The 26,159-nt window shown below is 42.9% G+C and overlaps 1 protein-coding gene across 1 annotated transcript; it reads right to left on the bottom strand.

Annotated features, from left to right (window-relative positions):
* On the bottom strand, window positions 1-25,572 carry PVALEF (parvalbumin like EF-hand containing). The gene is made up of 5 exons (XM_077324355.1): window positions 25,547-25,572; window positions 16,878-16,990; window positions 13,999-14,134; window positions 11,758-11,873; window positions 1-754 (listed from the first exon to the last, which is right to left on the bottom strand). The coding sequence occupies exons 2-5, from the start codon at window positions 16,981-16,983 to the stop codon at window positions 708-710; spliced, it is 405 nt and encodes a 134-aa protein (XP_077180470.1). The 5' UTR covers window positions 16,984-16,990; window positions 25,547-25,572; the 3' UTR covers window positions 1-707.
* Between the last annotated feature and the right edge of the window lie 587 nt (window positions 25,573-26,159).

Below are 26,159 nucleotides of genomic sequence, written 5' to 3'. Positions count from 1 at the left end.
TTAACACAGGAGAATGGCTTTATTGGCTTTCCCCCAGACTGTGACAAAAGTAGCCAATCTATTAGGCTTTTATTGCTCTCTTCTAGAAGGATGGCAATGGGGTTAAGAAAGAAAACACCCTGCTAGGAGCACATCACTTGTCCTGCCTAATGCAGGGATGTAACTATTGGATATCATGCATTCAGACAAACAGACTCACCTATGGCAAAGGCAGGAGTCAATGACAATAGACAGACTGACCTTAAAGGGAGGGAAAGCTGCAGCTGATGGGCAAGGGGTGAGTAGTGCATTGCCACAAAGCCAGTGGGAGCCTGAACCTTTGGTAACTATTTTCCCAAGGATTTGAAGCATGGGATTTTACCCTGTGGAGTCTTCTACTGCTGAAGTGTATATTGGGTCAGATAATAAGCCTGTGAGATACACACACACGCGCACACATCTCATGGAAATATTTCAAGGGGTATTAGGAATTTCATAATGGACTCCCTGGTGAGGAGAGAGCTCAGAGAGAGCAGAACTGACTCCATCTGAAATCTTCATGTCCTCAGGGGGGAAACCCTGACTCTGACAGCAGATTCCCTTCCTCCAGTCCTGCAAAGTAATAGGGAAGTGCTCTTACAAAAAGAACAGATAGGCAAGCTCCTGTACCCCACCCTGCACAAACACTCTGAGTAGGGAAAATTGGAAGAGGCTCATCTGCTCGTCTTCTATTTTTTCTTTGGAATCTTCTCCTTTGTGACGAGGTCAGAAAATTCTGCAATGGAAAACAGAAATCATCCAGAGTAGGTGGGTTTGGTTCCAAAAGGGTCTGTTTAAGGTTTCTGAACAACAGCATGCTCAATAAAGATTAGAACTGGTGAGCACAGATCAAAAAAGTTGACATCCTAAGGAAGAAATTCCACCAATATTATACTTCACTCAACAGAAACATATAGCAGATGGCTTGAGGTTCTTTACTTTGAACGTTGTGAAACCACACAAATTCAATCATGAAGATATTTCTAGGTATTAGTGCTCCAGGGGGTCTCAGTTCTATGATAGATTATACATTCCTCCTGTGAATGATTCTTGGACTACATACTTGTGTTGCTGGAAGATTGATGTAGTAAAGAATTAGTGCATAAGTCTCTGTTAAGGGGACTAGGCTACCTGTTATATTTTAAATTATAGTAGCATAGAATTCAGTCTATAAGTGTGTAAGTCTCTGTTGGGGACTAGATTACTTGTTAACTGAAGCCCCCCCCCCACAAAGGTTAGAAAAGTTTAAAAGGCATTGCCAAGTCACCCCCAGAATAGATTTCTGTAACTCGCTCTATGCGGGCCTACCCTTATCCTTGATCCGGAAACTTCAGTTGGTGCAAAACGCAGCTGCTAGGGTCCTCACTGGCACACCTTGGAGGGCCCATATCCAGCCTGTACTGAGGCAGCTGCATTGGTTACAAATTGCTGCCCAGAACCGCTGCCCAGAACTGCTGGGGTCAGTGCGGTACATCGACTGCTCCCCCCCCCCGGGCTTAACATCAATGACTTCCTTCTCCTCCACCACCCCTTTTAGTAATGGGGATAGGAAGGAGATTTTTGCTCCGCCATGTTGTGATGGTTTTAAGACTTTTAATGGGAGTTTTAATGGGATTTTAAGACACTGTAACCTGCCATGAGCCATTGGGAGTGGCGGGGAACAAATTGAAATTAATAATAATAATAACAACAACAATAATAATAAAAGCAGGCCTGTGTAGGTAATAATGTGAGTCAAGCACCCTCTGGCCCAGTTGGTTTGGGGTTATGGACTAGGGTGCCACCAATATGCAGATGACACCCAGCTCTATCTCCTAATGGACGGCCGGCCGGCCTCCCCCCCCCTCCCCAGATACATTCGGCAGTTGTTTGGAAGCAGTGGCTGGATGGCTCAGGCAGAGTCTCCTGAAACTCATCCTCTCCAAGACGGAGGTCCTGTGGCTGGGCAGAAGAGGGCAGGACCAGGAAGCACGCCTCCCATGCCTGAATGGTGTACAATTGACATCTACATCAGTGGTCAGGAACTTGGGAGTGACTTTTGATGCCTCCCTGTCTATGGAGGCTCAAGTCACAAAAGTAGCCCCAACGGCTTTTTTTCATCTTTGCCAGGCCCAGCTACTAGTGCCCTACCTGTCCTCGGAACACCTAGCCACTGTGATCCATGCAACAATCACTTCCAGACTAAACTACTGTAACTCGCTCTATGCGGGTCTACCCTTGACTCTGATCCGGAAGTTACAGCTGGTACAAAATGCGGCAGCTAGGGTCCTCACTAGGACACCTTGGAGGGCCCATATTCAGCCGGTACTCCATCACCTCCATTGGTTACCAATCTGTTTCCGGGTCAAGTTTAAGGTGTTGGTATTAACCTTTAAGGCCATATGCGGCTCGGGTCCTACTTACCTGTGGGACCGTTTGGTTGTTTATGCCCCCCACAGGCTCTCCGCTCTGTGGGTTTGAATCTACTGACGGTCCTGGGCCCCCAGACGTTCGCCTGGCCTCAACCAGGGCCAGGGCCTTTTCGGTCCTGGCCCCAACCTGGTGGAATGAGCTCCCGGAGGAAATAAGGGCCCTGTTGGAACTACCATTTTTCCGCAGGGCCTGTAAGACAGAGCTCTTCTGCCAGGCCTTTGGTTGAGGCCAGGGCAGAGCCCGGGTTCCATCCAAGACCCCTAATCCATCAGCCAGTTTTTCTCTCCACTCTCTCTTACAGAATTAATGTCCAGCCTCTCTCTGAACAAGCGGGGAAAATGGGGAGAGTTATAGAATAGAATGCCATCTTTTTATTGTAATAATGGGGTATTTATGGAGCTTTATGTGATTTTACTTTAATTTTATATTTTATTGTGAATCACCGTGAGACCTTTTGGCGAACGGCGGTATATAAATCCAACTATTAATAAATAAATATAAATAAGGTATAAAAAGGTATAAAAAGTAAAGAGGCTTCCTTTTAAAAGGGGAAAGTTTGTCCCTATTAATTGGAGGTATACCAGATTCTGGCAAAATAAATGTAAGTCAATAGTTAAGCATGCAAAAAGAGATTTTGAAAAGTGGGTGCTAAAAGCATGGAAACAAACAATAAATGTTTTAAAAAATATATCCAGAGAAGGAAACCAGCAGAGAAGCAGCAGGGCCTTTGGATGACAAAGGAATAAAGGGGAGATGTTTTCAATGTGGAAAGTAGGGTTGTATGCTTTGGCTGCTGAAGCGGCCGTTCCAGCCCGAAGCAGCCAACGCACGGAGAAGGATATTAGACTAGATAGCCTGTGTGACTCATTCCAGCTCTATGATTCTATGATTCATTTAGGTGAAAGTTAAAGTTGGGAAAAATAGTACAGAAGTCTTGGTAGGGTCTATTATAGACCAACATGTCAATTTGAAGATTTGGATGATGTTTTTTTTTTAAATAAATGATTAAACTTTCAAATATTAAGGATCTAGTAGATAGAGGGATTTTAATTATCCTAATATTTGCTGGAGGTTGAACTCTGCAAAGACTGCTAGGTCTAATAAATTCCTTATCTCCCTTGCAGACAATTTTATTGTTCAAACGATAGAAGACACTATAAGGGGTTCAGCTGTATTAGGTCTAATTTTAAGAAATAAATAAGATTTGGTTTATAAGGTGAAGGAGGTGGGTTATCTAGTTTGGAATTATTATGTCCTCTTGAACTTTGGGATTCTGAGTTAAGAAGAAGAATAGTCAGACACATATTTTAGACTTTAAGACTGCTGATTTTAATAAAGTAAGGGAAGTACTGGGGTGATTTCATGGGTAGGTATACTAAAAGACAGGAGAACGAATGATGGGCAGGAATTTCTTAAAAATTAGATACTGAAGGAACAATTTCAAACAATTCCAATGTAGCAGAGGAATGGAAAATGTTAAAAGAAGACAAGATGAATGGCTAAAAGGTAAAGGTATCCCTTGTGCAAGCACCGAGTCATGTCTGACCCTTGGGGTGACGCCCTCTAGCGTTTTCATGGCAGACTCAATACGGGGTGGTTTGCCAGTGCCTTCCCCAAGATGAATGGCTACAGAACTCCTAAATGAGATAAGATTTAAAAGGGACATGTTCATGAAATGGAAATTTTTAAAAGCATTTTAAAAAAATAGCCAAGAAAAATAGGAAGAAGGTTTAAAAAGCTAAGGCCCAGAATGAGCCCATTCTTGCTAGAGGAGTTAAAAATAATAAGAGTTAATTTGCTTTATCTGTAGCAAAAGGAAAAATAGTTGGTAGGTTTTTGTGTGGAGATGACGGTGTTATATAAGAGGAGATGGTGACCAGGCAGAAGTGTTTAATAACTTTTTTGTTTCAGTGTTTTCTCATAATGAAAAAGATATTCAACTAGGGGGAAATGAAGTAGAGAATATTGGGAAAGGGCTGAATTATAGAACTTATATAAAGATGTTGTACAGAAATATTTGGCTTCTAAATAAAATTAAATCTCCAGGGCCTGATGAATTACATTCAAAAGTGTTGAAAGAATTAGCAGGGGAAATCTCAGAACCTTTAGCAATTACCTTTGAGAAGTCCTGGAGAGCAAATATGATCCTAATTTTTTTAGAAAGGAGGGCGGGAAGTGCCCAACAACTACTGCCCAGTCAGTTTAACATTGGTACCAAGAAAGGTTTGGGAGAAGATAATTAAATAGGCAGTGTATAAATACTTACAGGATGAAGGTAAAGGTATCCCCTGTGCAAGCACCAAGTCATGTCTGACCCTTGGGGTGACGCCCTCTAGGGTTTTCATGGTAGACTCAATACGGGGTGGTTTGCCAGTGCCTTCCCCAGTCATTACCGTTTACCCCCCAGCAAGCTGGGTACTCATTTTACCAACCTCAGAAGGATGGAAGGCTGAGTCAACTTTGAGTCGGCTGCTGGGATTGAACTCCCAGTCTCACGGGCAGAGGTTCAGACGGCATGTCAGCTGCTTTACCACTCTGCGCCACAAGAGGCTGCACTTAGAGGATTAGAGGATAATGTGGTGCTTAATCAAAGCCAATATGGATTCCTCAGGAATGTGTCCTGCCAGACTAATCTCATTTCTTTTTTTCATAGAGTGACTAGTTTAGTAGATAAAGAAATGTGGTGGATATAGTATATCTTGTGAGAAAGTTAGAAACATTAGGAATGGAGAAGGTCGCATTAAATGGATTTGTAATTGTCTGGCTGATAGAACTCAAAGGGTACACATCAATGGTTCATCTTCGTCTTAGAGGGAGAGGAGGTGACCAGTGGTGTACTGCTGGCTTCTCTGCTGGGGCTAATATTGTTTAACATTTTCATTAATGATTTAGAGGGTACATTGATCAAATTTGCACATGACACTAAATTGGGAGGGGTGGCTAATACCCCAGAGGAAAGGTCATCTAGATAGATTGGGCCATAGACAACAAAATAAATTTTAATAGGGAGAAGTGTAAAGTATTACATTTCGGTAACAAAAATATGATGCATATATATAAGATGGGGGATACCTGGCTTGATAGTAGTGCATGTGAATGATATTTAGGTGTTCTGATACACCATAGAATGTGAGTCAACAGTGTGATACAGCAGCTAAGAAGGCTAATGGGATATAAGGCTGCATTGTTAGGAGCATAGAATCTAGAGCAGCCTTTCTCAACTTTTTTACCATTAAGAAACCCCTTGAAACATTCTTCAGGCTTCGAGAACCCCTAGAAGTGGTGTGATCGTGCAGATTATGGTTGGGTTTCATAGCTGTATACACTCCCAGTCGGGGCCCCTGCCCTTCCAGGCCCATCATTGGTCACTGGGGAGGGCAGGACAACATGACCATGCATGGCCATATCACCAGATAAATGTTTAACAATTTTAAAAACATGTATAAAAAATTAAGTCTCGTCCATTCAAGAAACCTTATTTAGAGCAAGGGAAGTTATAATACCATTATATTCCCCACTGGTTAGACCTCATTGACATATTGTGTCCAGTTCTGGGTGCCTCAGTTCAAGAAATTGGACAAATTGGAATGTGATCAGAGAAGGGTGACTAGGATGGTTGAGGGGTTGGAATCCATGCCTTAGAAGGAGAGGCTGAGAGAGTTGTGTATATGTAGCTTGAAGAAGAGGAGGGAAAGGGGAGATCCTGTGTTTGATTATATAAAAAGTAGACATGCTGAAGATGGAGCCAACTTGTTTACTACAGCTCTAGAGACAAGGACTAGGAGCAATGGGCTCAAATTATGAGAAAGAAGGTTCCACTTAAATATTAGAAAATGCTATTTGTAGATGCAAGATGCTGCCTCAGAGGGTAGTGGAATCACCTTCATTGGAAGTTTTTAAGAGGAGATTGTGTGTTTTTAAGTCCCTGAAAAAGTGGGAGGCTGGACTGGATGGTCCTCTGTTTTCTTCCAGACCTGCATGATTCTGTTTCTGAATTTATTCTTAAATGGTCTGGAACTAGGGGTGAGAAGTATAATGGCTAAGTTTGCAGATGACTCAAAAATACTAATGTTGATAATCAAGGCTGTGAAGAGCTCCGAGAGGACCTCCACTGACTGGGCGAGAGGGCAACAATATGGCAAATCAACTTCAATGTTGGCATGGTGATGTATACTGGGACAAAAAATTCCCAGCTTCAAGTATAGACTAATGGGATCTACTCTGAACTTGCTGAGGCTAAGAAGGAAAAATAATCTGAGGGTCATACTGGGTAGCTCAATTAAGGATGTACTGTAGCAGTGAAAAAGGCAAACCTTTTGTTAAGCATTACTGGCAACTTCAGACTTGGAGAGAAGAATGATGCAGGCGATCGTGGGGTACCATTTGGTTACAAAAATCTGTTTTGCATTGTGGACACTTAGTTCAAGGAGCATTTGTCATCTTTACACTTGGATATCACAAAATCAACTGTATAAAAACCTGACTGACTATAACTTATGCTGTTGACGATAGTCCAGCTTGGTCCTTGCTGTCAAAACATAACCAAGTGCCGATTGCAGATCAGATCATGAAGTGTTGTTGGCTAAAATCAAAACAAAACTCTGCAACATCAAGAAGACAGCTAGTCTAAGAAATTTTGATATAAATAAAATTCCAATCACATATGCAGTGGGGGTGAAAAATTGATTTCAACTATTGGACACAGCAGAAAAAATGCCTGATGAACTGTGGCAGGAAATTCATTTGACTATAGTTGAAACAGCTGTCAAACACATACCATACAAGAAGCCAGAGAAAAGATCAAAATGGCTCTCAGATGAAAATATAAGAATAGCCGAATGTAGAAAAACAGCAAAAACTTCGGGCAAAAGGGAGGAAGCAAGAAAATTAAACACAGGTTTTCAAATGGCAGCAAGAATAGACAGTGAAACTTACTTTAACCAGAAATGCAAGCAGTTAGAAGATGATTACAAAAAAGGGACACATAAGAAATGTGTTCACACAAGTCAAAAGTTTCCAAATGCCATTTGCTGCTCGCAAAAGTATCATCAATGGCAAACAAGGGAAGGAACTGACTGACCAGCAGATCATTAAGAACATGTGGTGGAAATACACAGAAGAACTATACACGTGCAGAAAGGAAATTCACTCTCAAAGATTGAACACGAAAAATCAAATATTGGAGTTAAGATTGGAAGAAATAATTTAAATAATCTTCAGCATGCTGATGACTTTAGTTAGAAACTAAAGAAGAACTGGAGCCTCTTGTGGCGCAGAGTGGTAAGGCAGCGACATGCTCTCTGAAGCTCTGCCCATGAGGCTGGGAGTTCGATCCCAGCAGCCGGCTCAAGGTTGACTTAACCTTCCATCCTTCCGAGGTCGGTGAAATGAGTACCCAGTTTGCTGGGGGGTAAACGGTAATGACTGGGGAAGGCACTGATAAACCACCCCATATTGAGTCTGCCAAGAAAACGCTAGAGGGCGTCACCCCAAGAGTCAGACGTGACCCAGTGCTTGCACAGGGGATACCTTTACCTTTACCTTACAATCATATGGCATATTTTTTCCTCTGCTCATATGTGCTGGGAAAGTTGCAAACAAATATGTGAAAGTTGCAAACAGGCAGACAAAGAACATATAATAATACTAAAGTCCCATCATTTGCGCTTCCCAAGAACCGGGGGGGGGGGGGGGGATAACAGGACTGTGTTGCATCTAACAGTTTCTGAAAAAAATCACAACATGGGCAGGGGAAAGCCCCCCCCCCCACCTCTTGTCTCCGGAGAAAACAAAGCAAAGCAAAAGAAGGAAGAAACTGGCTAACAAATGCAGCCTTTAATCAGTTGCAGCTATCAAAGTCTCCCGGCGGAAAGACTGAGAGTGAGCGGGAGAAGATGGGGGTGGTGTGTGTGTGTGTGAGAGAATGACTCAAGCTGAAGGACCAGCTCTGCTGCTGCTCGGGAAAGCCAGAGAAGGACTGATCTTGGCCTGATCCAAGTGAAGTGCTGCTTTGTTTCAGACTGTGTGATTAGCAGCTCAGTGCTGTTTACTTAGGCAAGCTCAATTCACAGCGGTTGGTGAAATCGCAGAGCAGGCTGGATTGATGGCTGAGGAGACTGTAGGGGAGAGACTTGTTCCCAGGCCCCAGGAACAAGGGAGAGGGAGGCGGGTGCGAGGGCGGGATGAGACACGTGCCTTTAGCACGTTTGAGCCTCCATACCTTCCCTCTGCTGGTTGCCTGCTAGCTGTTCTCCTGTAGCTCACACTAAATAGGCTACTTTATGCAATTCCTCAACTAACGCTTTAAAATGAAAGATGTAGCCAGCTGGTTACTGCCTAAATGCTGGATGTTGGTGACCCCATATGGAGGGGACGGAATATAACAACTACATAAGGTAAGCATTTCACTACATTTAAAGGGTGCGGAAATGCCCTTAGAGCTGCAGATTACAAAAATCAGAGAAGAAAGCCAGAAGTTTGGCCTCTTCTTAAACACTAAAAAGTCAAAAATAAGTGCAAAAACAGACATGTCACAATTACAATTGATGACAAAGAGATTGAATGCATTCAAGAATTCAGTTTTCTTGGATCACCATTTGATAAGAATGGTGACTGCAGTATGGAAATAAAATGTCAAGTTGCTGTGTCGCTCAGCAATGATAAGTTTGAACCAAGATTACCAAGTGTATATTAGTTAGATCTAGCATATTTCCAGTAGCCAATCATCTCTATGAAAGTTGGATAATGAAAAAATTAGACAAGAGGAGAACTGAATTCTGGTGCTGGAGAAGGCTTCTGCAGATTCCATGGATAGCAAAAGGCCCAAATGAGGAACTACTAGAAAACATAAAACCTGATCTATCTCTAGAAGGCAAAAAAAAAAAAAAAAAAAAAAACTCCGGCTCAATTATGCTAGGATTGATCAGTGATAAAAGGAAACCAGGCAGACAAAGAACACGATGATCAAGTGGGTAGCCATGTTGGTCTGAAGTAGCAAAACAAAATTTGAGTCCAATAAGCACCTTTAAGACCAACAAAGATTTATTCAGGGTGTGAGTTTTCATGTCTGAGGAAGTGTGCATGCACATGAAAGCTCACAAAGATTGAATAAATCTTTATTGGTATTAAAGGTGCTATTGGACTCAAATCTTGTTAAAGAACACAATGGTTAGACACAATCAAAATAGACACTGGACATAGCATGATGCAACTAAAAGAAGCAGTGCAAGATCAAAAGACATGGAGACTGCTGAGCCATAGGATCACCAAGAGTTGGACATGACTGACATCAGCATCACACAATGTTAGGGATTTTTAGGAGAAGGATTAAGAATCATATGACTAATATTATAATTTACTGTATAGAGCTATGGTGCTGCCTCATTTATTTATTTATTTTATTTATTTATATACCGACCTCCCTGAAGTCTCAGGACGGTTTACATGAAAAAAGAATGATGCAGATAATTCAGTTTGTAATGTGGTGATAACATAACAGTAACAATAATGTAGTGATAACAGTAAACAATATGTGGAATGGTATAGAACTAGGGAAGATTAATCATACTGAGGTTGGGTGGATTTCTATTGATTGTCAACAGAGGGAGGCTTGGGGGCCAATGGGAAGCGGTGGTTCAGATTGATCTCAACCAAATGCCTGGTGGAAGAGCTCCCTTTTGCAAGCCCTGCGGAAGTGTTCAAGTTCCATCAGGGCCCTGATCTCCTCATTCCACCAGGTGGGGGCCAGGATGGAGAAAACTCTGGCTCTGATTGAGGTCAAGGGGGCTTCCTTGGAGCCAGGAACCACCAGGAGCCAGGAACCACCAGGAGGTGGTAGAGCGCAAGGCTCTTTGAGGGGTGTAGGCAGAGGTGATCCCTCAGGTACACTGGGCCCAGACCACGTGTGGCCTTAAAGGTGGCATACTGTGTGCAGTTCTAGTCACCATATCTCAAAAAGGACATAGAAGAGCATTCATAGGAGAGTAACCAAGATGATTAAGGGGTTGGAGCACTTTCCGTATGAGGAAAGTTTGAAAAGTCCAAGACTTCTCAGTTTAGAAAAGAGGCAACTAAGGGGGGGGGAGACATAATTTACAAAATTATACATAAGAATGAACAAAGTACATTTTTTCTCCCTCTGCCAAAGTACTAGAACTCAAGGGCATTCAGTGAAGCTGATGGGTGGTAGGTTCAGGACAGACAAAAGGAAATACTACTTTACACTGAGAGTTATTAAAGTGTGGGATTTGCTGCCAGATGATGTAATGATGGTCACAGGAATAAACAGCTTTAAAAGAGAGCTGTTTTTTGTACCCCACTTTTTACTACCCAAAGGAGTCTTACACTTCCTGTCCCCATGACGGACACCCTGTGAGGCAGGTGGGGCTGAGGAAGCTGAGAGAACTGTAACTGGTCCACTGTCACCCAACTAGTTGCATGTGGAAGAGTGGGAATCAAACCCAATTCTCCGGGTTGGAGTTCACCACTGTTAACCACTATATCAAGCTTGCTTTCAAGGAGATCACATAGTTTCACGAAGGATAAATCTATCAATAACTAGTACCCGTAGTGACTGAGGGGAACCTCCATATTTAGAGGCACTAATCCCAGAATGAGGAGGCACCCTCAAGGGAAGGCCTCTACCTCCATGCCCTGTTGTTGGCTGTCCAGAGGAACTGGTTGGTCACCGTGTGAGACAGGGTGCTGGACTAGATGGACTATTGGTCTGATCCAATATCTCTTCTTATCTTCTCTGAAACAGTTGATATGGGGATTGGTGCCACCTCTATGCTAACTGGCTATATTTCAGGGCCAACCTACATATTATTTTGCAATGTAGTGTTTTAAGTTCCACAGGTGTGATCTAGCTCTAATAAAGAGCTGGGGAAGACATGGATTAGGGCAGGAGCACCATAAAGTGTATGTGTGTGTGTGGGGGGGGTGGTGTGTGGGGGTGGTGGAGGCGCCTTTCACTTCTGCAGTTTTCCAACTGGACTTGTTCTCTCTAGCTTCTTTAAATCCCACTAGGGGGGAAAATGGTACCCCTATGGTGTCTGTCTCACCACACACACACCAGAGGTCATGGCAGCCCAGGGAAATGGCATGTAGAGAAAGTGCTGATCTTCCTCTGCCCTAGAGCTGAAATTCATAACCACCCATCTCTCTCACACAGGCTCACGATTGCTTTTAAAACATCAAGTAAAATGCCTGGAAATACAAACTCAGAATTCAGTGTCACCTATAGTTTGGCCCTAAGCATGTTCTCTGTTTCAGAGAGACTAAAGTAATAGTCAGATGAACAGTCCTTATGGTACATTCACTGCCCACCTTGGAAATCAATCCGCCCATCTCCATCTGTATCAGCTGCTTGGATGATGGCTTCAGCCTCTTCATCTGATAAGGGCACCACGGGCATGTTGCTGGGCACTGTGGATAAGATGTACCTATGGGCAGAATAAGCAAAAATGAATCAGACAGAAGGGGATTGTGTGACTCTTCTGCCCACAGGAGAGCCAAGGCAGGCTAAGGCTTATTCCAACAGGCTGTTCTGCTCAGGTGGGAGGATGAAGGCTCCTTCCCCACCTCAGTAAGTGTTGCTCTCTGGGGGTATCCTTTTTCTTCTCCCCAGAAGATAGTGGGCTGCAGAAGCAAAGGGGGGAAGATTAATGACCAGGACTACCAACTTCCAGAAGGTGTCTGGAGAGCTCCAGAAATTACAACTCATCTCCAGACAACAGAGATCAGATTCCCTGGAGAAAATGGCTGCCTTGGAAGGTGGACTCTGTGGCATTGCACCCCTCTGAAATCCCCCCCCAGTCTCCATTCCCAACATTTCCAGGAATTTCCTGACCCACAGTTGGCAACCCCAAATTAATGACTAAGAATGAGAGGCACTCGAATTTGTTCTTTTTTACTCCGTGCTTTTAAAAATATTTTAGGGGATCTGGTGTTTGGTCACTCTTTGGGGTTTTTAATGGGTTTTACCACTTTATTAAGAGCCTCTTGTGGCGCAGAGTGTTAAGGCAGCAGACATGCAGTCTGAAAGCTCTGCCCATGAGGCTGGGAGCTCAATCCCAGCAGCCGGCTCAAGGTTGACTCAGCCTTCCATCCTTCTGAGGTTGGTAAAATGAGTACCCAGCTTGCTGGGGGGTAAATGGTAATGACTGGGGAAGGCACTGGCAAACCACCCCGTATTGAGTCTGCCATGAAAACGCTAGAGGGCGTCACCCCAAGGGTCAGACATGACTTGGTGCTTGCACAGGGGATACCTTTACCTTACCACTTTATTATAGCATTTAAGATGGAAATGTCTTAAGAGAATCTTTTCCAAAGAGTTGTGATTTTTTTTTTAAAAATACCTTTTAATAGGGCAACAGCTGAGTAGGCATCCCAGGGTGTGGTCCTGGAGTGAGATGACCTGGTGCAACAAAGACCAGGGCTCCTTCTACATTTTTAATACAGGCCCAAAGCAGATCTCTCTCTCTCTCTCTCTCAAGATTACCAGGCCCTAACTTAACTGGGCTTTTGGGAGCAAACACCTTAGATTTTAAGTGTGAACGAAAGGGCAGAAGAGAAACCGGGTGCAAGTCTGTAGGAGGCTGAAGCCCTCCCTTGGAGAAAGGGATTCCACAGCAAATTGTCTCTGAAGAGGCTCAGGAATTGGCTGGAAGTTCCCCCTCAAGAACTGTCAGATAGAGCTACATACCCCTTCTATCCCGAACAGGTGCAAGATGTAACTATGTGTAACAAGCTATATTGGCTCAAAGGAATTCTTCCCTGTATGAAAGGTATATTACCTTGGGTTTCTATGGGGCATATATCAATGTCTATGGAGTGTATACCAGAGCAAGGGAGGATGTGGTAACTACAGGGGTCAAAGTTATGGTGGGATAGATTAGTGAGGATGGGATGATATTTAAAAAAATGTCAGGAAGTGACTACTAAAAAGCACTGGTTCCTATGAATGCCTCTAGGATGAACCACTAGAAAGAATTAAAATGCACATGTAGTTGGTATAAAGGGATTGTTAATTGCCCAGCTCTACCTCTACACACTGTCAATACTGACCTACAACTGCATTTCTGGTTCAATAGCTCAAGACATCAAGCAAGTTATTCTCATCCCAGATAGATCATTTTCAGTTTGGATTTGCTGCCACATGAAGACCTATCCCAAACCACAAGAAGAACACCAGTACATATGCCCTTGATTATTATTATTATTATTATTATTATTATTATTATTATTATTATTATTATTATTATTTAGATTTATTTCCCGCCTTTCCCGACAGGCTTGAGGCGGGTCACAACAACAACCATTAAAACATCAATCTACTAACATGACGGCTAAAAATCCCATCCCTCCCCCAATTATCAAAGAGGTGAAGAGGAAAGGATAGGGGAGTAGCGTACACTCCAACTCCTGGGGGGGGGGAGCGATGTCCCTGATGTCCCAGCCTCAACCATAGACCTGGTGGAAGAGCTCCGTTTTACAGGCCCTGCGGAAAGCTGACAATTACCACCTTCTGAGTGTCTCAGTGAGTGACTTAGGGCAAAGTTATCTTACTTGATTTCATTCCATTCAATGAAGCCACTGCCGTCCTTGTCAAGCACCTGGAAAGCCTTTTTCAAGTGCACTTCCCGCTCATCCGACGTCAAATACTTCTGCATATAGTCGAAGAATTTGGCATAGTTGAATGAAGCTGCAACAGAGAATGTGGCCTTTATTTGAAAAGCGACACTATTAAAGTGAAGTGGATTTTGGCTGTTGGTTGTTATAGAAGACCAGTGGGTAAGTTTTGATTTTCCATATGAAAATTACCTATAAGGGCCACTTCACACAAGGTGAACCTGGATTTGCTACCGAATGTACAAACAGGGCATTCACAAACACAGTTACAATATTCGCATATTACATTTTCTGAGGAAAATTTAAAAATTACACAAGAATATATTCAATATTGAGGGGAAAGGTATTTCTAGGAAAGTTAAATGAGATTTTAACCTGTTTCCCCCTGGTTGTTCTTTTGCATTAAATCACTTCAGAATGTCCCTATTTTAATAGTAAGCAAAGATTTTCTCATGTGAGGAAAACCGCTCAGAGTGGGGCGATTTGAGGCACAAAAATGGCTGATAAGGCAAAAATATTTTCCCACCCGCTAATTTTCTATTCACAATATGTCCCTACAAAAGTGCTTTTCTTTAGAAAAATAGGTCTTTGAGGCTGCATTACAGTCATTTATATGTAGTGTGTTGATGGGCACTTTCAATATCTTGAATCTTTTCCTAAATTATGTAATGTGTGAAACGGCCCCTGTTCATGAATGTTCTGAATTTCCCCATTTCACCTTAATTCTTCCTTTTACATATTATTTTAGTTCACTTGAGGCAATGGGCTGTTAATTTCCCACCAAACATATTTCTTGCCCTACAATCATATGGCATGAGCCTCTTGTGGCACAGAGTTACTGTCTGAAGCTGTCTGCCCATGAGGTTGGGAGTTCGATCCCAGCAGCCAGCTCAAGGTTGACTCAGCCTTCCATCCTTCCGAGGTCGGTAAAATGAGTGCCCAGCTTGCTGGGGGGTAAACGGTAATGACTGGGGAAGGCACTGGCAAACCACCCCGTATTGAGTCTGCCATGAAAATGCTAGAGGACGTCACCCCAAGGGTCAGACATGACTTGGTGCTTGCACAGGGGATACCTTTACCTTACAATCATATGGCATATTTTTTCCTCTGTTCATATGTGCTGGGAAAGTTGCAAACAAATATGTGGTAATTTTTTATTGTTTTGGGGCCATAGGGCATATTAGGGAAGGAGGTTTGTTGTATTTAAAAGGGCATTGAAATCCTTACCATCTATAAATAGGGAGTGATTTTACAGGTGCATACATTGTCAAGGGAAGGTGACTAGCTTCTAAACCACTTGTGAAAAGGCACAGGTTTACTTGGAGTGCCTAATTCCATACACATCTGCTGAATGTGATTTTTCAGCTGCAGTTGTCTCTCTCTATGGATGCAGAACTGTCCTCCTTGTCAATGAAGGTGAATTTCTGGAGACAAGCTTCACCCACTCAGGAGCCATCAGATACAATAGAAATCTTCTGTATTCATAGAATCATAGAATCATAGAGTTGGAAGGGGCCATACAGGCCATCTAGTCCAACCCCCTGCTCAACACAGGATCAGCCCAAAGCATCCTAAAGCATCCAAGAAAAGTGTGTATCCAACCTTTGCTTGAAGATTGCCAGTGAGGGGAAGCTCACCACCTCCTTAGGCAGCCTATTCCACTGCTGAACTACTCTGACTGTGAAAATTTTTTTCCTGATATCTAGCCTATATCGTTGTACTTGTAGTTTAAACCCCATTACTGTGTGTCCTCTCCTCTGCAGCCAACAGAAACAGCATCCTGCCCTCCTCCAAGTGACAACCTTTCAAATACTTAAAGAGGGCTATCATGTCCCCTCTCAACCTCCTTTTCTCCAGGCTGTATTCAGTGTTGCCTCAGCCAACTTCCCCTCCTGAACAAGTTCAGGCAAAGTATTTTCTTAGTAGCTTTTGAGGAGATCCGATGTTTGTTTTATGATCATTTGAGGAAACATCTAAGGACCAAGTAACCAAACATACATGGCATGCTATCTAGATTATGACTGTGAGGAGATGGTAGTTAACTTTTTCTCATGTATGGTTTCCCTGATCAGAAATAGGCTCCTTGGGCTGGTTTGAGCCCCAGTTGGGAAAAAAGCAGTACCGTATGGCAGTGGTCCCCAACCTTTTTATCACCGGGGACCAGTCAACACTTGACAATTTTACTGAGGCCTGGGGTAGGGGTCTTTTGCCGAGGGACATCGCTGCTGCCTGAGCCCCTGCTCCACTTGCTTTCCTGCCGGCGCTCCTGACTTCCCGCCGCCCACTGGGGGGTGCTGCCAGCAGCAGCTGCGCAGTGTCACACTGAGGGGGAGCCCCAGCCATGGCGGCCACTGGAGAGCACAAAAGGTGAGCTGGCGGCAGAGTGTCAGGACAGCCCCCGAGGCAGCAGCCAGGGAGGAAGACGAGGAGGAACCACGGCCCGGTGCCGACTGATCCATGGACTGGTACCGGTCCCTGGACCGGGGGTTGGGGACCACTGCCGTATAGGACCCATTCTACCAGAAAGTCACAGAGGAAGGAGGGGATTTCCAGTATGCAAACACCATGAGAGGGATAACCCCTTTCCAGATTGGCTACCCATCAATGCTTTTAAAGGCCTGATTGGTGTTCCAGTAACAGAATATGAGCAGCATATTTAGTTTAGCCCTAATTTGCTCCCCTTAGCCCTAAGTTGCTCCCTTGCTGGCAGCCTGACGCACGGCTGGTGGGGGCTCCCTGGCCGGCGCCCGCTGTATTTTGATTACAGCGGGCTTGATTACTAGTTCTTATATTATTCAGTTCCCTTCTTCCCTTACCATGATGCCTCATATCTGAAGGCAGCAGGTCAAGATCCTTGTCTGTCAGGGATGCTCCCATGGCCAAGGCCATCTTCTTGACTTGGCAAGCAAAATCGTCCTCCATGCTGCCACTGCAGTGGAAAGTGAAAGTGAATGTTGGGAATTGTAGTTATATCACATACATGAACAGTCCTGGTCTGACTCAAACAATCCCTTTTATAAAATCAGAGTCATAAAGTTGGAAGGGACCTCCAGGATCATCTAGTCCAATTCCCTTGCACAGTGACCCCAATTCTATGCCCAGATGCTCCCCCCCCCAAAAAAAAAGAACCCTGGATCCCAGACTAGTCTGACCTGGAAGAAATTCATTTCCTGATCCCAAAGTGACAATCAGCATTTCCCTGGGCATGCAAGAAATACCACAAGAGCCAAGCCCTGACATAATCCCTTCTGCCCATCCACTCACAATCTGCCTAAGTTAACAGAATCAGCATTTCTCTCAGATGGCTATCTAGCCTCTGCTTAAAAACCTCCAAAGAAGGAGAACCCACCACCTCCTGAGGAAGCCTGTTCCACTGAGGAACTGCTCTTTCAGGAACTTCTTCCAGATTTTTAGCCAAAAGTTATTTTGAATTAATTCAATCCATTGGTTCTGGTCCAACCCTCTGGGGCAGCAGAAAACAACTCTGCTCCATCCTCTATACTAGCGATCCCCAACCTTCTGGTCAGGGACCGCCTCCGGGGGTGGGGGAGAGGCCACGGCCCGGCCACCACAGCTGCGCGTAAATGTGCATGCACAGTTGCCGCACATGCACGTTTTCGCCACTAGATGGCGCTAACGTGCATACGCAGAGTTGCTGCGCATGCGTGTTTTCGCCAGCAGGGGCACAAACATGCATGCGTGGCAGCTCCGCACGTGCGCGTTTGTGTTGCTGGCGTGCCAGCGGCTGCGCCCGCCTCTTCCCCCCCTCTCGCTGCGGGGGGGGAGGCTGGCGCCGCTGCTGGCGGCCTGGTACTATGGCTTTCGCAGCCCAGTACCGGTCCGTAGACCAGGGGTTGAGGACCCCCGCTCTATACGACATCCTTTCAAGTACTTGAAGTACTTGACTGTCATATCACCTCTTAGTTATCTTCTCTCCAGGCTAAACAGATCAAGTTCTCTCAACCTCTCCTCATAGAACTTGGGTCCCCAAACCCCTCACCATTTTTGTTACCTTCCTCTGGACATGTTCCAGTTTGTCTATATCCTTCTTCAACTGTGGTGCCCCAAAATGAACACAGTATTCTAAGTGAGGTCTAATCAAAGCAGAATGAAGTGGTACCATCACCTTGTGCAAACTGAGCACTATACTTCTTTTGATATAGCCCAAAATCCCATTTACCTTTTTTGCTACTGAGTCACATTGCTGACTCATGTTCAGTGTATGGTCTACTAAGACCCCTAGATTCTTTGCACACTACTACTTTCAAGATATGTCTCTCCCACCCTATAATGGTGCATTTGATTTTTCCTATGTAAATGTAGAACTTTACATTTATCACTACTGAAATTCATCTTATTCATTTTAGCCCAGTCTTCCAGACTGTCAAGATCATCCTGTATCTTGATTCTGTCTTCTGCTGTGTTTGCTACTTCTCCCAGTTTAGTACCATCTGCAAATTTAATAAGCATCCCCTCTGTTCTTTCATCAAAATCCTTTATGTTGAACAACACAAGACCCAGGACAGATCTCTGAAGCACTCCACTTGTCACTCCTCTCCAAAAGGATGACGAATCATTAACAAGAACCCTTTGGGTACGATCTGTCAACCGGTTATTGATCCACCTAACAGTAATAGGATCCATATTGCATTTTACCAACTTGATGACAAGAATATCACATGGAACCTTATCAAAAGCTTTGCTGAATACGAGATAGACTATGTCCACAGCATTCCCCTGATCCATCAAGGTAGTAAGTTTTGCAAAAAAGAGATAAGGTTAGTCTGACATGACTTGTACTTCAGAAATCCAATCAGCAAGTTCTTTTAGAACCCTTAGATGCAATTCATGTGGCCAGAGGTTCATTTAAATAAACTAGGTATTGATGGGCTAATCCTACAGTGATCCTAGGCTGCAACTCCCATCCCTCATCATGTGATATGATTTAGTTTAGTTTATTGGCCATATTGCCATGTAAAGCACCATTTACCTCACAAGAGAAGACTGAGAAATGTGAGGTCCTACCATGGCCTTACTCTTTTTCTTACTTTGAACATAAATAACCATTTTTGTTGTGTTGAGCATTTCTTGCTAGACTAAACTTATACTGAGCTTTAGATTTTCTAACACTCTCTCTACAAGAATTGGTTATTTGTTTATATTAATTTGTGGTTATAAGGCCCTCATTTTCTAAATGAGTGCATTTTTATTACTTACATCTTTTGAAAGCTGTTTATGGAGCTACCCTGGCTTATGTAGGCTCCTCCTGTTTTTCCATCTCAAAAGAATTGTTTGTGATTGGGTCTTCAGTATATTTCACTTTTAAGAAACTCCCATCCCTCTTTGACTCCCATCTCAAGGGTTTCTGACCATGGGATTCTACCCAGCATTACTTCAGTGTTTGTTAAGATTTGCTTTCCTATACGTTTAACTATGCACAGTTTTTCTCTTCCCCAAGATTAGGAAGACTTCTTGGTGTTCCTGCTCTCTAAGTACAAATACGTTCAGAGACAGTGGCAAACAGAACTTCCAATGAACAGCAGCAGTAGCTAAGGCAATGAGAATGCTAGATGAGGTTATAATGAAAAGGAACATCTAAATATTTAAATGTTTTGACTTGTTCAATTATGGCATCTCCAATGGACCAAGTCATTGAATGCCATTTCTTAGAAAAAAACAAAGCTTTTGCTTTGCCAGAGTTATTTGCCAAATTATTGTCTCACCAGTATTGGTAAAAGGCAGATGAGTATTGTTGTAAGCCTATGGTGTGTGAAAGTATTGTGGTGTCATCACCATATGTATTATCTGTTGTATATGCTTTATGTTGTTCATCACCCTGAATCACTTGGGAGGGGGTTATATAAATCCAATAATAATAATAAATAATAAAAATAATAATTGTAATATATTATCTTCATTTTTGTGTGTTAGATTAAGCTGTAGTTAGAGCAGCTTTCAGAGCTGTTTCTGCATTCCTATGGCAAGTCAATAGGCTTCCTTACAAGAACATGAGGGATTGACCTGAGTAGAGGTGCATATAGGACAGGGATAGTCAAACTGCGGCTCTCCAGATGTCCATGGACTACAATTCCCATAAGCAAATGCTGGCAGGGGCTCATGAGAATTGTAGTTCATGGACATCTGGAGGGCTGCAGTTTGACTACCCCTGATATAGGAGATACTCAGGCCCCTACTGCTGAATTCAGTACTACATCATTTCCTGAGATTATCTTCTATTTAATACAAGGAAGGAAGCTTTTGATTGCCTGCTAAAACCACAGGCAGATTTCAAATTCCAGTAAATCCTGTTGCACTGAGCTAGCTGCTCATCCTGCCAATCAAGTCACCCAGATCCATTCTCTTTGGCTCTTGCCCTCATCACTGGCAGCCAAGTGTCTGCCAGCTGAGCTTAACTCTTGGGTGAGTCAGCCTCACTTCCCAACTTGTACATTGTGCACTTCATTTAACAAGAATGGCAAGATTTGAGAGTAGAAAGCGATGTTGAAAGGCAAGGCCAGCACCCAGCTGAGTTGCAGGATCTGGAATCCAAGCAGTAATAATTACAGAAAGCCCCTTTGTTATCAATGCAGCTTATGGCCTAGCTACAGCAAAGACTGCTTACTATTAGGAGCAGATATCCTTCAGGTCTCTTCTCCCTTAGTATCTGGGTTCCTGGCCCTAGGAAACTGCATCAAGGCACCTCTTGCACTGCATCCTCCAAAAAGCAACTAATAACCCAGTTTTTCAGCTTGTTTACCATTTTGCAAAGAACATTTGGGCTTAGACTGTGACCTGACAAGCAATGCTTTTTTGCTCCTAGTACATTTTTTATCAAATGCAAATGTGGTGTTTTGCACTGATTGCATGTATGTAAGTACAAAATATAAAGCATTGCACATTTTTAATTGCAACAGTTAAGTTCTTAAAATGTGTCAGGTTAGCTTGAATGATATATTGTATACATGTATCATTATTTATTCAGAATGATATATGCGAACACCACATTTGCATTTGACAAAAATTGTACTAGGTGTGACTCCTCTTGCATTAGACATACTGAGTGAGATACTTTTCAGACTTTCAAAATGCTACTATTTCATCATGTATGATATACTTTGGTTTGATGTATCTCTTATGAAAGCACTGTAAACAGATTTTATGCCCCATAAGCCCTGCTCATTAGTAAAAGTGTAGATTGCCTTTCTACTGGCAGGATCTCCAGGGACCAAGCAAAATTGTCACAGTTCTCAAGCTACCTTAAATCACTGTCAATCAGTTTTACATCAAAGTACATCAGATAAACAAAGCTATAAGTGTCAGGAAAAACACTAAATGGTTTTTGTTGGAAAGCACTTAGATACTATATACGCATGCTAATGCTAGGTCTCAATTGAACTCTGTTGAATACAGAGAAAAAGTAAGCCAACGCTGAAGATGCTCCCTTTTTTTTATGCCAAACTAGCTCTTTTATAATCAATCACAATTCTTTATCAACTTGCAAGCCTGTGCTGACATTTTCTTTTCCTGGCTGCAGGGACCCAGAGATTACTTTTCAAGCACACACGTTCAAGAGCTTTCTAAACAAATGGAATTCTGCCACATCCTATAGTAAAAGTCAGCCTTTGAAGCAGGCCGACATTTGCTGGTCATCCAGATGTATAACCTTTGCAGTACCAATTTCCTTGACTTTCCAATGTAATCTTGTGTTTAGGGGGAAATGAATGGGTAAGAATCTGGAGTTAGCAAGTTAGTCAGCTGGCCTTATTTTTCATAATCTTTCAGGTTCTAAGGCATGCAGGTGCTTCTTCACAGGCTAAGTGATAACAGTAGGACCTTTTCCACAGGAGAGGAAAATCTCATTTCAGTGGTCTTAAAGATCCTGGGAATAGGAAAACTTCTACACAAAAACCTGGCTCTTATGAAATAGATCTGAATGCAACCCCTTCTTGCCCCATGATTTATGAATCTTCAAAATATGTGATCCCTTCCCCCCCCCCCGTGGAAGGCAATTCATGGCTGTCCTTGAAATTTGAATCTGTCTTGCTCTTCCATTCCCACCTCTAGTAGTGTCATATGTATTAACTCTGCCTACTACCCACCTCTCCTCCCACCCAACTCCTTCTCCCTACCATATTTTTAAAAAATTTGAACACATTCATGTTACAATGCAAATTTGGAATAACAATTGGATCTGCTTTTATGTAACACTTTAGAATGCTATTGTGTGTGGTTTTGTTTTCTGCCTGATCTTTCTCCTCTATTGATTGCAGGAGAAAATTTTCTTTCAAGAGGATTGTAAGGCAGCCGAGAACTAGGACTCCACATTTCCTCCCCCTGGTTCTCCCTCCAGTATCTAAACATACTTTCAAAATTTAAGGCGCAACCGGGCACGTTAGTTTTTCGTCACACTCCTTGTCACCAGAACTCTATGCAGTTTAAGAGATGTAACTGAAGTTGTAGTTTTCCTTTTTCCTAGGTAAATAGTACTGTGAAATGGGTAATTGGTTCACAGAACATTGCTGTATTGCTGAGCCTGGATTTGAAATTTTGTTAGACTAATGTTGATTTTTTTTAGTTTATTTCATGTCACCCTAGCGTTCACTTTCATGCTGATAAACTGTTGTGTATTGGTAACCAACATGCTTTGTGTTCACACATGCATGGTGATAGTGTGCACATTGCCACAAGAAACATATACCTTTGCTTGTGTGATTTGAGTGTCACGGGAATCTAGGGGATGAAGGGGGTCGTGATAAGTCTGGGCTCATGCAGGAAGGGAACAAAAAGCAAGTAGAATACAAAATTGCACTTCAGCCTGAAAGTGTCTGCAACTAACATTTGGGTGACTGACATTTTATTATTTTATTTATTTTATTATATTTGTATAACGCTCTCCCCTGAGACTCAGGGCGGTTCAAACAGCACATGGAACTTTGTTTCTTCATAACGTATAAGTGGACTGCGTAATCACCTATTATTTGTTCCCTTACCTCATAGTTACCACATGATTGCGTTATTGCACATGCGCAAGCTACATTTTTTTTTTAAATGGTGGATTTGATGAGGGGTGGAACTGCCCACACTTCAGAAGGAAATGCAAAACATATACAGCGCATTCAGTCCTGAGCTGTGACAGAAGAAAACCACAGATGCAGAATGCCAGGCGCAATTATAGATTCTAAATTTAGCACCCAACTTGTTGAAAAAAACAAACTAGACAACACCGAACTGCGGAAATGGTCTGCGTGTCCTAATGCTGCTAGGACAGAAAGAACTATGTTTTACTGTAGCAGCAAGTCTCTTGTTATCTCAAAAGGGGGGAACACAGAGTCATCCTCAGTGATCTTGGAAACCAAGCTCCTTCAAAGCCAGGGCGATGTCCTTATGCTGCGAAGTGTCCATGACAGTGGTGGTTTGGTTTAATAGTGACTTTTTTTTTTTTTTTACTGAAGGTGGGCATCTGTGGGAAACCTGCTAAGGCCAAAGGTTGCCCAAATCCTCTTAAGACCTGCCTAATCCACTGACGTCATGCTTCAAAACAGTGCTATAATCAGAAAATGGCAGGATAATGAACAGCCATCAATATAGCTGGCACTTCATCACCCTTCAGCAGTTCAGTTCTAACTAACCTTTCCTGGAATGAACACACTCCAGACATTGAACGAGCAAGGAACAGAGGGAGGCAACAAAGTCTTAGCAACTAAAAGCAAACCCCACGTTATTGCACTTTCCTGTGGCTACTGGCTATGTGTTTTGGAGTGTCAGCTTAGCAGACAACTGTGTGGACCGCACACCTCATTCAAATCCTCTCCTTTCCTGCTTCACTGGGAAAGGGGGAAGGGGTAAAGGCCCCCTTTAGCCGAATCTTAGTACTCCCTAACTTTTAGTCCAAGTAAGTATTTCTGGAGACCCGCCATTCCTGTAAGCAAGGAGGTTGTTTATTTCTTGGCTGGTACTCTGACGAAAACTACCCCTCCCATATAATCCTTGATCCCTCAGTTCTTTCCTCTCAGGGACTCTTAGATTCACAAGGCAATGTCTTGTGATGTGAGCCAGTTCTAGTATTACACTCAACCTAAATAACTTAGTTTTCCCAACGGACCGGGTTTTTTTCAGACTGAATGCGGCCAACATTTGGGAAAGGAGAATATGATTCTTTCCCCCTTGACGTTTGAGTTCTCAGAGGAGAAAATCGATGAAGTATCTGCCCTGGAGATAATTTTGTTGTATCCTTCCCTTTCCAGTATGCTGACCAAAATCTCATCACCTGGTATTGGTTGTTTCATGTTGTTTGTAATGACCATATGAGGTTGTTCCCTCAGTATCTGCTGTACTTCCTCATCCCTGCTAAGGGCCATCCTGTGCTCTTCATTTATTTTCCTACCCATTCAGAGGTTTATAGGCTTGAGCTATGCTTGTTTGTCATGGTAGGACAACAAAACCTTCCTGCCTAAACTGGACTAAGGGGCTTGCTGGATCCTTGTGGCTGCTGGGCCCACCCTTTGGATTCGTGTTGCCTTGTGTTACTTTGGAAGCTTCTTCATCAAACCATTTAACTAACATCAACATTTTACAGTTCTTTAAAAAAAATTATTCTTTTATTTCAGGAATTGTTTCTGAAGGACATCAACACATTCTCGCTATATCTATCTACCCATCTATCATCTATCGCATGATTGTGATCCTACTTGCCTTCAGAAGCAATTTCTTTCTCTTTATAAAAATAAATCCTAAGCCCCCGGCAGTATCGACTGATCTGATGTCTTAGCTAAAAGGTTGCAGTTAGCTAACTGTTGACATTAACAATGCAAAGGCAAAACCGAAAACAAGTCATGTCATACCTTTTGTTAGAATCAACCAAGATGATGCAAAACTATGTGCAAGCTTTTGAGAAGCAGGAATAACAGCGGGCTAGAGCAAAGCAAGTTTATGACCTGGAGTCATAAACACATGTTTATAATTTAAAAGATAACAAACCCCATTCAGTCATTTCCTTTTTCTGCTCTTTACTGAAGCACCAGAAACACGAATACATGCTACTGTTTCCTTCTTGATGCCCCTTCCCATAGTAATGTCACAGCAAGTACAACACCTTTCTGATGCCTGAAATACTTAGGACGGTTAACTCCGTAGTGGGCTGACTTATATAGACCTGCCTATGTATTTGGATTTTATGTGTAGCACAATGAAGCCATAAGCATTGTGTACTTCTCTAGCTGCCAAAAGCTTTTTCAGTCAACAGGACATCACTGTGATTAAGCTGGTACCCCTTAATTGGCGTCCTTACCCTTCAGCCCTTTCTCCCATGCAGAGCTCAAAAGGTTACTCTCCCAACCCCAATTTCAGTCATTTCCCCTTGTATTGATAGTACTGACCTTCCAAATACGACCCTCCTGCTATTTGTTCTTTAACTATGCTCCTTGTGGCAACTATAGTAACAAAAGAGCTTGTCCAGCCACTGAATATATCCATACCAAATATTTACCTGATGTAGACTTTCTCAGCCTGAGTCTTGGCAGGTCCCTTTTGAAAGTCTAAACCATGTCCCAGGCTTTTTATAGGGACAGGTCCCTTTGCTCAGCTTTGCTATTTATGGAGAGAAGCACCTGTCAGAGATGCATCCTTCAATTCTCTAGGGCCCTTTCAAGGCGTTAATGAATAATCTTCATGGGTTGTGGTATTATCAATTGTCACTGGCAAGTGGACACTCAGCATCAGATATCATGCAGGTCAGGATGAATATGCTCCCCAGTCTACATACAACCATACAAACAAACAAGTTTATCACTGTGCAGCAGAACAGGTAGAATAAGGTAAATACTGCTATGGCTTTGGTGGATATCTTGTATTTTACAACCAGTTCTTCAGAAATTTGTGGTCTCTTCATGCTTGGAGCAATTCCCAAACATGGAGAAAAATATGATCTTATAAATTGATCTAAAAGGACCCTCCAAAAGGGGGGGGGGTGTTGAGTACTCCATAAACTCTAGAAAAAACAGAATGTTGAGAGCAGCCGAGTGTCAATTACACAGGAGATGGAGAAAGCCAACCCACATAATCTTCTGGGAACTTAACAAAGCCTGGAGGGGAAACTGAAG

This window comes from Paroedura picta, chromosome 3 (assembly GCF_049243985.1).
Source record: "Paroedura picta isolate Pp20150507F chromosome 3, Ppicta_v3.0, whole genome shotgun sequence".
NCBI classification, from domain to species: Eukaryota; Metazoa; Chordata; class Lepidosauria; order Squamata; family Gekkonidae; genus Paroedura; species Paroedura picta.
The sequence above is the reverse complement of the archived record's forward strand: the minus strand, read 5'-3'. Positions and strand labels throughout refer to the sequence as shown.

What these genes read in the sequence shown, in the direction of transcription:
- PVALEF (XM_077324355.1), bottom strand. Translation starts at nt 16,983, where the DNA reads ATGGAGGACGATTTTGCTTGCCAAGTCAAGAAGATGGCCTTGGCCATG. An exon ending in TTCAGATATGAGGCATCATG is followed by an intron (nt 14,135 to 16,877) that starts GTAAGGGAAGAA and finishes TCTCTGTTGCAG; the next exon opens with CTTCATTCAACTATGCCAAA. An exon ending in TGGGCGGATTGATTTCCAAG is followed by an intron (nt 755 to 11,757) that starts GTGGGCAGTGAA and finishes TTTCCATTGCAG; the next exon opens with AATTTTCTGACCTCGTCACA.